This window comes from Macrotis lagotis, chromosome 5, assembly GCF_037893015.1.
Source record: "Macrotis lagotis isolate mMagLag1 chromosome 5, bilby.v1.9.chrom.fasta, whole genome shotgun sequence".
In the NCBI taxonomy this organism is placed as follows: Eukaryota; Metazoa; Chordata; class Mammalia; order Peramelemorphia; family Peramelidae; genus Macrotis; species Macrotis lagotis.
In genome coordinates, this window is record NC_133662.1 from 228,248,202 (window position 1) to 228,261,464 (window position 13,263).

The 13,263-nt window shown below is 38.7% G+C and overlaps 1 protein-coding gene across 2 annotated transcripts in view; it reads left to right on the top strand.

The window, feature by feature from the left end:
- Nucleotides 1–558: 558 nt before the first annotated feature.
- The window catches only part of VPS45 (vacuolar protein sorting 45 homolog), a 71,644-nt gene continuing 58,939 nt past the window's right edge, over nucleotides 559–13,263 (top strand). The window contains exons 1-7 of one of the 2 annotated variants that reach the window (XM_074188698.1): nucleotides 559–834; nucleotides 3,315–3,449; nucleotides 3,804–3,864; nucleotides 9,066–9,145; nucleotides 11,976–12,044; nucleotides 12,161–12,298; nucleotides 13,006–13,116. In XM_074188698.1, coding sequence (XP_074044799.1) covers nucleotides 742–834; nucleotides 3,315–3,449; nucleotides 3,804–3,864; nucleotides 9,066–9,145; nucleotides 11,976–12,044; nucleotides 12,161–12,298; nucleotides 13,006–13,116 — 687 coding nt within the window. In that variant the 5' untranslated portion in view covers nucleotides 559–741. The remainder of the gene's footprint in view (nucleotides 835–3,314; nucleotides 3,450–3,803; nucleotides 3,865–9,065; nucleotides 9,146–11,975; nucleotides 12,045–12,160; nucleotides 12,299–13,005; nucleotides 13,117–13,263) is intronic. The other variant, XM_074188697.1, reaches the window with a different exon arrangement.

Here is a 13,263-nt window from a genome sequence, read left to right on the forward strand (position 1 = left end):
ACTAGCGATGCTGAGAACCGGGGGCTTTCAAGTCTTGACAGAATCACTCCATACCCTCCCGGGTGAGGGGAAAATGAGGCTGCGCCCAAGGAGCGCCTGCGGGCGGGGCCGGCTCCACTGTCTCGGGCTGCCTCCCCCTCCCCCACTCCCATTTTCCACCCTGACCCCAACCACCCCCCGAACCTAAACTCTGGCCTCGGGGCTCACAGTATGTCTCTGGGACTTCAGGCGTGTCCGACCCTTTGGGGTTTGCTTGGCAGATACGGGAGCCGTTAGCTATTTCCTTCTCCAACGCGTTTTACAGATGAGGAAACGGGGTTGAGTGACTTGTCTGTTGTCACCCAGCCGGAGTGAGGCCGAATGTGGACTCGAGGAGGAGTCTGACTCAAGGACCGGCGCTGACTGCAGCTAAGGAAGACTCAAAGTAGCCGGCCGCCAGCGCCATCCCCTAGTGTCAGCTTGGATAAAGCCCCCAAAAGTGCAGACAAAAGAATGAATGAGCAAGGGCCCGAAAATGGATCAGGAAAAAGTATTGGCTTCTCGAGACCACGTGGTTCAGACGCCGTGGCCTGTCGGCGCCGGGCGTAGGACTACAACTCCCAGCAGGCGTCGAGGCAGATCACGTGCCCGGAAGCAAATGCTCTAACCGTGGAGGAAGGCGGCCTTGCCAAATAAACAGACCGGCTTTTGTAGGGGGGTGGGGAGAGAGACCTGCTGGGTGAAAACCTTCCTTTTGCCAACATGAACGTGGTGTTTGCTGTGAAGCAGTACATTTCCAAAATGATAGAGGACAGTGGGCCCAGCATGAAAGTACTTCTCATGGATAAGGAGACGGTGAGTTCGGTTTGGGTTCCCTAACCCGGCCCCTCTTCTTCCTCCCCGGCTCCCCCCGGACTGGGCTCCCCCCGAGGCTGAGATTTATAGTATTTCATTAAGTGCGTGCAGCAGTCCGCATTGAAAATGTTTGGGACATTGTGCCGAGTGTTGGAGAGAGAGAGTTAGGTAAAACACAGCCCCTGCCCTCAAGTTGCTTACAGTCCAATGGGAGGAGCTGATGAGCGAATATGTAGGGAATTTTTTATATACACACACACAAACACACGTAGATTTATGTTTCAGATTGCCTCCAATTTACCCTGTGTGCGTGTGTGTTTATGTAAATATGTGGTGTGTGTACATATGTAATATATATATATATATGTAATGCATGATTTATCAGATTAACTCCAGTTTGCCCTATATTCATGTCTCTGTAAATATATTTAGATCTATGCACGTGTAATATACACATCCATATATTATATGTAACATCAGATTATCTCCAATTCACCCTGTGTGCGTGTCTATGTAAACATACTATGTGTCTATATGTCCATGTGAAATGCACCATATGCTTGTGTAGATTACTTCCAATTGACCATGTGTTCATGTCTGTAAATATAATCCATGTGTGTCCGTGTGTAATATACATGACATGTATATTATTATATGTGGCATGTCAGAATACCTCCAATTTATCAAATGCATGCATGTGCATAAATATAATCTGTGTGAAGATATACATGCTTAATATTGACATATGCTTATATTACTCATGATATGTCAGATTGCCTTGTTTTTTGCTGTGTACATATGTGTAAATATAATCTATGTATCTTACACACATGTGTAATGTACATGTATATATATAATTATATATGCAATGTTGGATTACTTCCAATTTACCTTTTATACTTAACTTTATGTCTTTTATAATTAGGTTTTATAGTACATGTGCATATGTGTATGCATGTGTGATAAGAACATTATCACATATGGTACATCAGATTACCTCCCATTTACCCTCTATGTTTGTAAACAGGAATTGGAGATCATCTTAGAGAGGATCAGAAAAGGCTTGGATTTTAATTCTGTAGGTTGGGTACATTTTGCCTAGTAGGTTTCCAATTACATGAGTCCAGTTTCTCCCTAGAGCCCTCTACCTATTAATTCGGCAGTTTGACCAAACAAGGAAACTCTTTCTAGTTAACTGACTGGTCCACAGCTCTGATAGGCACATTTAGATGTCCCTTTCAAGAAAAGGCTAACAGGTACAAGACTGGGCACTGATGAACAAAATAAAAAGCCTACTATGTGCTGGCCATTGTGCCAGGGCAGAGTCCCTACCTGTCCTTCAGGAGTCTCACATTTTCAAGCTGTAGTGAGACAGTGGCCTCACAAGGAAAGTAGGGCAAGGCAGGGAATTCGAATCACAGAGGAGGCAATTGGCATGAGCCTAGGGGAAGGAATAGGCCTTTTGAATTGAGTACTGTGTCCTGAGTCAGACATGGGAAGGGGTTGGGGAACTGTAAAAGGCCATCAAATTGTAGTGAATATAGCTGATTACTGGTCACCTCTCAGGATGGCTTGGCTCCAGGAAGGGAGTTCCAAAACTGAAGAATTAACTTCCCCAGAGATGAAGACATAAATTTAAGAAGTCAGGTTGCAGGATCCTGAAAATGGACAAGGCAGATGGCTTGGGTGGATGGTAAAATGGGAAGGGATAGTCCTTTGATAGTCAAACTTTTAATTTCTGATTGTAGCTTTGGGAAATTCAGTTGAGATGAAAAGTTATTGCTCTTTCATCTCATGTGTTTAAAATGCAAATTAAACTTGTCTTTTATACTTAAGTTATGTAGTGCATTGAAATCAACATTGGATATGAGTCTGGAAAGGTACCATTTAAAATCCTGACTTAATATGGGCCATCCATTGAACCTCCTTGAGTCTCAGTTTCCTCACCTGTAAAATTGAAAAAGTATTAATTACCTCACAGTATTTTCTTGAGGAATAAATAAGATAATAATGTATGTTAATGTATACTTTTTCTTTTTTTTTAAGCTTTGAACTAGTATATAATTTTTAAGCTATTGTTATTGTGACTGTAAGTCTTTTTGTAAATGTAGGTAGAGATCATGTTTTTCCTCTCTTAATATTGTGCTCTGCATACTCTTCTAAAAGCCTGCCAGTATTCAAAAAATGTTGGCAACTCTCATCCTGCTTATGTTTGTTATGTATGTATATTTTATCATCTTCAATAAATTGTACTTTTATTGAAAAGGGACGTTTCATTTTGTCTTTGAATCTTCAAGCCTAGTGTGGTTGCCTAGTATAAAGAAAGAACTTAATAAGTACTTGAGCTTGATTAAATTTGATGTTATAAAAAATACCCAATTAAGTAGTGATGAAGCTAGATTAGAAATGATTCTGTAGTAAAAATTGGTAGTTGTCATTCTGGACCAGTGTAATCTTGGTTCTTTCTTTTTTATGTCTAGACTGGTATAGTGAGTATGGTGTACACACAATCAGAGATTCTTCAGAAGGAAGTGTACCTTTTTGAACGGATCGATTCTCTGAATCGGGAGACCATGAAACACTTGAAGGCCATTTGTTTCCTTCGACCTACAAAGGTACTATGTGCACCAAGCTCATGCCCAAGTTTAGGCAGATTTTTGCATTCAGGTCTGATCACCATGCAGAGAACATAAATAGGAGTCATAAATAGTAGATAAATTTGGATTGTTAATATTTGAGGTGTGCTATCTATCATCATTCTGGCCTCTTAACATCTAAAACCTTGACCTATTAAAAAAAATCTTTTCTTCCCATGTTGCAAAACCCTTTTTGTATATCTTATTTGCATCTAATATCACCCTAGGTACACAGTAAACTCTAAATGAATAATTGAATGAGTCAATTAATGGGTTATCATTATAATTATTTATTTACTGAAGTCTTTACTCTAACATTGTTTTCTTGATAAGGAAAATGTGGATTACCTAATTCAGGAGCTCCGAAGACCGAAATATAGTGTGTATTTTATTTGTAAGTATATAATTTTCTTTTTGGTATGTTTGGTTCCATTCAAGCTAGTATTTTTGTTAGGCATACCTTATCATATTGTGGATTGAGGGATCATCAAAACATTATTATGTACTTGGTTTTCTCTTTTTTATTGCCTTATATTCAATTACTGAAAGTTCAGGTAACCATTATCCTACTATAGAAAGCTAATATATTATTATATTTTATTTATTATTTTAGAATAAATTTATAAAATAAATCTGTTTATTTATTTACTATGCTAATAATACATTGGCAGCTCGGTGGCCCAGTGGATAAAGCACTGGCCTTGGAGTTAGGAGGACAGGAGTTTGAATCCAACCTCAGATAGTTGATATACTCAGATACACTTGATACCTCAGATACACACCAGCTGCGTGACCTTGGACTTCACCTTGATTGCCTCACATCTTAAGTCATCCTGATTCCTATTTGACCACTGGACCCTGATGGCCCTGTAGGAGAAAGTGAGGCTGGTGACTTAACACACTAAAATCCAATTCATGTGCTTGTCATGGCATCACCTCCCTGATGATCTTCTTCAAGAATGAAGGACAAGGGTGGCTAGGTGGCGCAGTAGATAAAGCACTGGCCTTGGAGTCAGGAGTACCTGGGTTCAAATCCAGTCTCAGACACTTAATAATTGCCTAGCTGTGTGGCCTTGGGCAAGCCACTTAACTCCATTTGCCTTGCAAAAACCTAAAAAGAAAAAGAATGAAGGACAGAGGGGTGGCTAGGTGGCGCAGTGGATAGAGTACTGGCCTTGGAGTCAGGAGTACCTGAGTTCAAATCCAGCCTCAGACACTTGATAATTACCTAGCCATGTGGCCTTGGGCAAGTCACTTAACCCCATTGCCTTAGAAAAATCTAAAGAAAAAAAATGAAGGACAGAGAGGTGGCTAGGTGGCGCAGTGGATAGAGCACTGGCATTGGAGTTAGGAGTACATGAGTTCAAGTCCAGCCTCGGACACTTAATAGTTACCTAACTGTGTGGCCTTGGGCAAGCCACTTAACCCTATTTGCCTTGCAAAAACCCTAAAAAAAAAAAAAAGAATGAAGGACAGATATCATAGAAAGCTAAATATAATTACCATAAGTTATTGACATTTAAGAAAAGAAATAACATCAAAAATAAGGTTTTTTCTTTGCTTTTTGAGGCATTTTTAAAATTTCAAAATATACAAGTGGTCACATTTCATACCTCTGATCAGAAAAATAGTTATCTATGCTTTTATAAGCTAAGGAACAGATATCTCTTCCTTACTGTGGGAGATGAAGAAAAAATGCAAAGAAATGTAGAATAGTTTTTTTTTTATCTTCTGCTTTGCCCTTTTCCATTCAACAAACATTTGTTAATAGCCCATTACAGCCCTGTGTAAGGCCCTTCACTGAAATTCAGGTTACTTAGAAGTGGAGTTGTTTGGGGGGGCAGCTAGGTGGCACAGTGGATAGAGCACTGGCGCTGAGGTCAGGAGGGACTGAGTTCAAATATGACCTCAGAGATTTAATTGCTTAGCTGTGTGACCTTGGGCAAGTCATTTAACCCCATTGCCTTGAATTTTTAAAAATTAAAAAAAAGAAGTGGCATTGTTTGGATAGTTTCACGCATTTCCTTTAGAATTCATCATACATATTTGAACTTTACTGATTCTTGCTTAAGTGCCTTCCCTACCAAAATAAAGAAATAAATAAAAGTTTGTTGGTCAGTGGTGGTGATTGTTGTTGTCTTGGTACTGGTAAACTTCAAAGTAAAAAAAACCCATGTTGAATGACTTGCCTGCTAGGCTAAAACTAAATCCTGTTCCCTTGGTTTTTGTCTCTATGAGCTGGAATTATAAATTTATCATCACAAATATCATAAGAACTGAACATTGAGAAATTCTTTAGTTTTGGCTAAAAGTCAGAATTATTATATAGGATTGATATGGATTCTTCTGTCTGTAAAGGACCGCCTATAATGGTGCTATCCTATCCAACAAACAAAGTACATCAAGATACCTTTCTCATTTACTTGGGGAGTTTGGGAGCTTCATGAGCTCTTGTTTCTCAGTGTAGAGTCTCTGAGGAAAAGTGACCCTTTTCCTTGCAAAGAATAACCCTCCATTTCCCTTGTACCCTTGAGACCATCCTTTTCCTCCTCCTCTGGAAATTTGCCCTCTCAGGTATTTTTATTTTTCATCTTCAACCTTTCCTTATGCACAGGATCCTTACCTGTTCCCATAACATACCTTTATCTCTCTGTCCATAGACTTCCACTTGACCCTGCCAAAGCCAAAGTTATCCTCTTTTAACTTTTTTCCTTTTCATAGCTAAACAAGGAAATGGTGTCCTACACTTATTGCTTCTGTTTGCTCACCTCTCCTTTACTCCCCAGCCTTTTGCATTTTAACTTCCAGTACCACCACTCAAATGAAATGACTCTCTTCGAGATTGGTAAATCTGATGGTCTTTTCTTAGTCCCAGTCCTGTTTGACTTCTCTGCAGCTTTGGACACAATTGGGCCACCCTACCTTCTGCTCTTTCTCCTCTTGACCTCTAGGACACTTTTCTTTCCTGGGTCTCTTTCTTCTGTCTTTTTTAGTTCCCAGTCTCCTGGGCTCAGTCACCATCCCTCTATCATTCCCTAAGCATGTGCATCTTTCAAGGAATGTCCTAGGCCCTTGAAGGGCTTTAATCACTATCTCTCTCAAGGTAATTTTCAGATCTCTTTAGTCAGTCCCCCCTTTTTTTTTAACTTCAGTTCCATCAACCAATTCATTGATATCTCAAATTCAACATGTCCCAAACTCAGGTAACTTTTTCTCTTTTCTTCTTTAATACAAGCTTCCTCTAATCATCTGCATTTCCTTGGAAGCTGCTCCATCCTTCAGGCACCAAGGTTCATAGCCTTGGAGTCCTTGATTCCTTCCTCACCCCTAATGGCTAATCAGTTCCCAAACCTTGCTGAATGGATCCCTCCCAATGTCTGTCTCCTTTTAACAAAATACTATTCTAGTTCAGACACTGGTCAGTTCTTATCTGAGGCACTAAAATAACTTGAATTTTGTTGTACTTGTTTCCCATCTCTCACTTCTATGATATATCTGCCCCAAGCTGACAGGTTAATATTTCCATACCTGTAGAACTGAGCAACAAAAATCTTCAGTGGCTTCCTATTGACTCTAGCTTTACAACTTTTAAACTCCTCAGCCTGACATTTGTGTAAATTAAAAGAAAGCAGAAACAGAAGGATGGTATATATATATATGTATATATGCATATGGTATATATATATGTTTATACATAGTTATGAAAGAATGTAAACAAAAACAATACTGAAAGGTAATAGGAGTGAATAATTGCAATGACCAAACAGCCAGAATAGATGATAGAATGCACTTCCCTTCTCTCCCTTAAGAAGTATTGAGCTCTGTATGACTAATAAGACATTGCACATCTTATTAAATCATTATACTCTTCTGAAAAAACAAATACAGTTAGTTTTCTAACTTTACAATAGTCTTCCCATTGCACACATGTCATAGACTAATTCAGGGATGCAGTACTAGCTGGGAAAAAATAGATGTCAAGACCCTGTTCATGGGTTGTGTTGACATGTTTGATTTTGCTTTCTTGCAAGAGGGGTTTCAATGTTTGTGTCAGACTGTGGCTCTCAGGAAAAACAAAAACCATTAATAAATCTGTTTTGAAGGCCCCTTTTCCAGTCTTGCCTATCTTTCCAAAGGTATTTTTTAATTATATGACTCTCTCCCCATCTCTGTACCAACTTAACCATCCTATTTGTTGTTCTTCAGACTAAACAGTCCATCTCTATTGAGCCTTTTCATAGTGGACCTGGAATGCCTGCCTTCATTAACCTTTGGTCTTAGAATTCTTATTCTTCTTTCAGAGGGGATGCCTACATAAAGCCTCCCCTTTCTCACTGTTAATGAGCAATTTCTTCTCCATTTTGTTTACATATACTTCTATATTTACCTGTTATATCCCCTTTCCCCAAATAGAAGTAGCTTCTTGAAAGCTAGTGGTTGTCTTTGTACCCCACAGTACCTTCCTAACACATAGTAGGCACTTGATAAAGTTTAACTGAGTTACATCATCTCGCCTCTAGATGTCATAGTTGATCTGTACATTTGGAGGAAAGGAATTTACTAGATCGAGTTCAAAAGGGGAAGAATAAAATGTGACCCTTTAGAAAGCTCTGTTTAGTCATTTTTCTGATAATAATTTGGGATATTAGAACAGTTATTAGGGGCATTAGAGATTTTAGTTATTTGATCCCCAGCTTACAGTTTAACTGCCATATACCTTTACTTTGTTATTAAAAATAAAGTCTTGTTTGCTCAAGTAAACTATCCTTCAGAAGAATAATAGCAAGCTTCCCCATTATAGTCTGCCCTCCCATAATATTCCAGACTGCTCAGGTTCACAGGATTTTGTAGATGTTTTCCTCCCTGATGCTTCACACATACTGTGCAGCAATTCTCTGGACCCCTAACACATAAGTCTGTGTGTAATAGAAGCATTCATTTTCTTTGTCTCCTGGCAGCAAGCCTCTGCCTTAAGGCCAAGAATTGAATAGATCCTGAGAGGAAATTCCCCCTTTTCCTCTAGGGAGAGTTCTTTCATGCTTGGGTTGAGATAGATATGGGCTTTAAATCTAATATTTATTTTGCTGTCTTTAGAGTTGTTTGTATTACATTATTTCTTTGTTTGAAATTGTTTTGTCTGATTGAGTTGATTGTCTGAATGATTGAAGTTGGTTTGTCTGTTTAGTTTATGAGTCTTTGGAGCTAGAAGAGAGTCTGCTTATTCTTTGATACTTAGCATGTTGTTGGCATTATCCATTAAAATATTTCCTATGTTAAATTTAGTGTGAGGCAGTCATCCCCAACATTTCATTAGCCCAAAGTCTATACTTTTAAAAGAACACATAAATATATATATATAATATATATTTATATACATATATATAGTTATTTTAATCATAATAAATTTTCCAATCAATAATAGCCTCCCTGCTAAGGCAATCAACTTCTAATCCCAATTTTAGGGCTTTTGACTTTGGTATATATACATACCCAACCTCATTCATTCATTAAGCACTAACAGCCAGTTTCATTTATGCCTAATTGCTGCAGAGTGGATCTCCTCTGAGTCGCCTGAAGCTCATGTATCTGTTTCAGATTTCAGTAACGTGATCAGCAAGAGTGATGTGAAATCATTGGCTGAGGCTGATGAACAGGAAGTTGTGGCTGAGGTTCAGGTAAACACCTTGGTTCCCTGACATATCTTTTGTGTTTCCTCAGAGAACTTTTTTACATTACATTACATTACAAGATAATGAGCACATAGAAAATTAGACTTCTCGTAACTGTATCAAAGCCTTGAGATTCCTAGGCATTGATAACACAGGCTGTATAATGTATTGCCATAGAACAGAGTCATGGCATCTATTTCTTCCCAGATAGTATTGCATCCTTGAATTAGTCTATGACATGTGTACATTGGGAAGAATGTTGTACCTTAAAGGTAGAAAAGTAACTGTATTTGTTTTTTCAGAAGAGTATAATGATTTAATAAATGACTATGGAAAATGACCTATTTTAAATACAGTAATCTCTCTCCTTACCCCAAGAGGATGCATTGGATTGTATTGTTCTTTTTTATCTGATAGATTGGACAGCCTATTTAAAGGCTTATATTTTCACTTGTTAAAAATACAGTGTTCTATGGAAAAATAATTTATATGTAGGCACAATGTTGCCCAGTTTAGTATCTGCTTAGTCATAATATATGGAAGACATTACTAGTCCTGCTCCTGTTCCAATACCTCTCTCTCTCTCGCTCTCGCTCTCGCTCTCGCTCTCGCTCTTTTTTATCTGAGCCTATGATTTCTTCAGTGAGAAGAATTCCTGGTGTGGAAACTCTCTCCTCTGCTGAGATCATCTGCAACTTAGCTGAAACTTAAAAAGTTTCTACTCTTTTCTATAACTCTAGTGTCTCAGAATCCATAATTTTCTTCAAAGTTTAGACTAAACAAGAAGCCTTTTCGAGGTCCTACAGCTTTCTGCTGAGATCTGTTACTGTGTAGATATACTTTATCTTATTCCCTTTTCTATAAATTTCCCTTCTATCATCTCCTCTCTCACTCTCTAATTTTCAAACTCTCTCTACCTTCTAATTCCTTACTTGCTGTCTACAGACATAATCATGTCTCTTCCATTCTTAAAAATTTTCACTTGATTGGCCTATTCCCACTAGTCTTCATCCTATATCTCCTCCCCTTGGCTAAATTCCTTGAGAAAGCTGTCTGCACTAGATGCTTCCATTTCCTCCCCCTTCACTGTCTTCCAATGCCTCTGAGATTTAACTTCTGATTTCATCATTCAACTAAAATGATCTCTCCCAATTTATTTTGCTAGATCTTCATTCAGGTCATGCCCATTAATGGTATATGTTTCTTGAGGTCATTTCCTGAGCCTTCTTCTGCCCCTATTCTATATCATTTGGCTATCTCATAAGCTTCCATGGTTTCAATGATCATTTCCAAATAAATAATTCTCAGATTTATATATTCAGACTTAGTGTCTTTCCTGAACCTGAATCCCTCTTCACAAATTGCCTTATAAATAGCTCAAATTGGATATCTTTAGAGGTTTCCCAAACTTAGCATTTTCACTACAGAAATAAGTATCTTTCTCCTCTCTTCTGAACGCAGTATGTGTGAAGCATCAGGGTACCCTCATTCTCCCAGTTACCCAGATTCAAAGTCTCTACTCTTCATTATTATTCACTTTATATTCATCTAGTTTATGGCCAAATCTTGTCATTTCTACCATCACTATCTTCTTTTGGTTAAATCCCCTTATTTCCATTCACCCTGCCACCATCCTAATTTAGATCCATCTTTTTTCACTGGAACTATCTCAGTAGCCATCTAATTGATCTTCCAGTCCAATGAGTACCCTCACTTCAGTCCATTTTCCACCAAACTGCCAGAGTGATTTTTCTAAAAGGTAGATTTAAACACACACATACACACAGACACACAAATACATATATACATACACACACAAACACACACACCTCTCAGAAAACTAAAATATAAACTCCTTTGTTTGGCATTTAAAGTTCCTCACACGCTGGGCCTTCATGACTCTTCTAGACTTCTTACCCTTTCCTTGCTAAACCAGTTCCACAGCCCAATCACATTGACCACATCTGGAAAACTTGCCTTTCTGTGCTCTGCCTCTTAATTTCCCTGATTTTCCTCAACACTAGATTGTAATACCAATTTTTCCTTTACTGGTTCCCACAACTGCAGTGCCTTCTCCTTACTTAGCATTTCTTTTTATACACACACACACACACACACATTTGTATATATCTTATCTCCCTCATGAGATTGTGAGCTCCTCAGAGGCAGAAATTGTTTTCCCTTGTTTTTGTATTCCCCATTTTTGGCCCTGTAGCTGGCAAACAAGTGTTTTACTTGCTTGTCAGCTGATCAACCCCAGAATGTAACATATTTGTTCCATATCTACTTTGTATGCATTATAATTTCCTTTAGAGTTGAAACTCCTTAAAAGCAGAGTCTATTTAAATGTTGGCATATGATTGCAACCTCTAGCACAGGATTTGGCTCCTAGTGAACATTTAATAAGTACGTATTGATTGGTAGAGTGTTTGGGGTCATCAAGAGGTTAAGCATCTTGTCCATGGTTGGGTAGTCATTATCTGGAGTGATAGCCTTGAAACTAGGTCTTCTTGACTTCTTGACCTACTCTGTCTCCATGTTATCCTTACATGTTACACCACATCCTTCACTACTTCTTCTGTTCTTATTATCTGCTATTCTCCTGAGGAAGGTCAGTTCATTATTGGAATAGATGTAAACTCATGGGGCCAGGCATGGCTTTATTTTTTGTAGTGTCAGAACAGAGTAATGTCTTGAAGATAATAGACTCTTACTAAATATTGAATTGAAAAAATCTATGTACCTCTGAGCAGACATTTTCTAGTTAGACGTGTATGTTACCATGAGATACAGACATGTCAGTGTGAAAACTGATGTTGGTGTTCTTTCTTTGCAGGAGTTTTATGGTGATTACATCGCTGTGAATCCACATTTGTTTTCCCTCAATATCTTGGGTTGCTGCCAGGTATGGAGCAGGGCAAATACATCAGTGATTTTACCTGGTAGGAATTATTATAGCTAAAAGTTGGGCACATAAGGAACAAAAATGACTTATTGGAGGCTTGTCATCTTAACCTGCAGGGTCGAAATTGGGATCCGGCCCAGCTGTCTAGGACAACCCAAGGACTGACAGCTCTTCTGTTATCCCTGAAGAAATGTCCCATGATACGTTACCAGCTTTCATCGGACTCAGCCAAAAGACTTGCTGAATGTGTGAAGGTGAGGCACCACACCATGGCTGGGCCAGATCATCTTTTCTCTAGGCTCCAGTGGCTGACAGAATATGACTTTGAAACCCCTTTTCCTATTTAAGAAGCAGATTTTCTGGGGCAGCTAGGTGGCACAATGGATAGAGCACCAGCCCTGGAGTCAGGAATACCTGAGTTCAAATCAGGCCTCAGACACTTAATAATGACCTAGCTGTGTGGTCTTGGGCAAATCGTTTAACCCCATTTGCCTTGCAAAAAGCTTTAAAAAAAAAAAAAAAGAAGCAGATTTTCCAAGTGAAAACTTGAGTAACTCCTGAATTCACTAACAAAGGAGTCTAGATTGTAATGTGTTCCAAGATAAGTGACTAAAGCTAAGAAACAGAAATTGAATTAATAACACTAAAGAAATGAAATGAAGATATAGAAATTCAAGTTCCTGGGTTCTGTCTCTAGTTCTGCTGACAATTTGCAAGTTATATATGTTTTTTATATCTCAGTTTAACTGCCCATAAAACAAGGATTTTCATTCCAATTTCATGTGCAAAGGATACTACTAAATTCACTTTATATGGAGGTTAAGAATAATTTTATGAAAGGCCCATGCTGGTGCAGACAGCATTTAGTCATATAATTACACTTTTCATTCACTCCTTTCCTATTTACATTGTCTCCATCTGCAGCCACTTCATGTCCAAACTTTCCTTTTCTTACCCACAGCAAGTGATAACAAAAGAGTATGAACTTTTTGAATTCCGAAGAACTGAAGTCCCTCCTTTACTGCTGATTTTGGATCGCTGCGATGATGCCATAACTCCTTTGCTGAACCAGGTGCCGTGGCCTTTGTGGGCAAATGCAAAGGAAGAATCAGAGCATTTGACCCTTATGGCAGTGGGATGTGAAAGTGGAAATAGAGAGTAGATGTAGGGATTCATTTTTTGCTACCTTTTTTCTCAACCATCCTTTTCTTATGTGTCT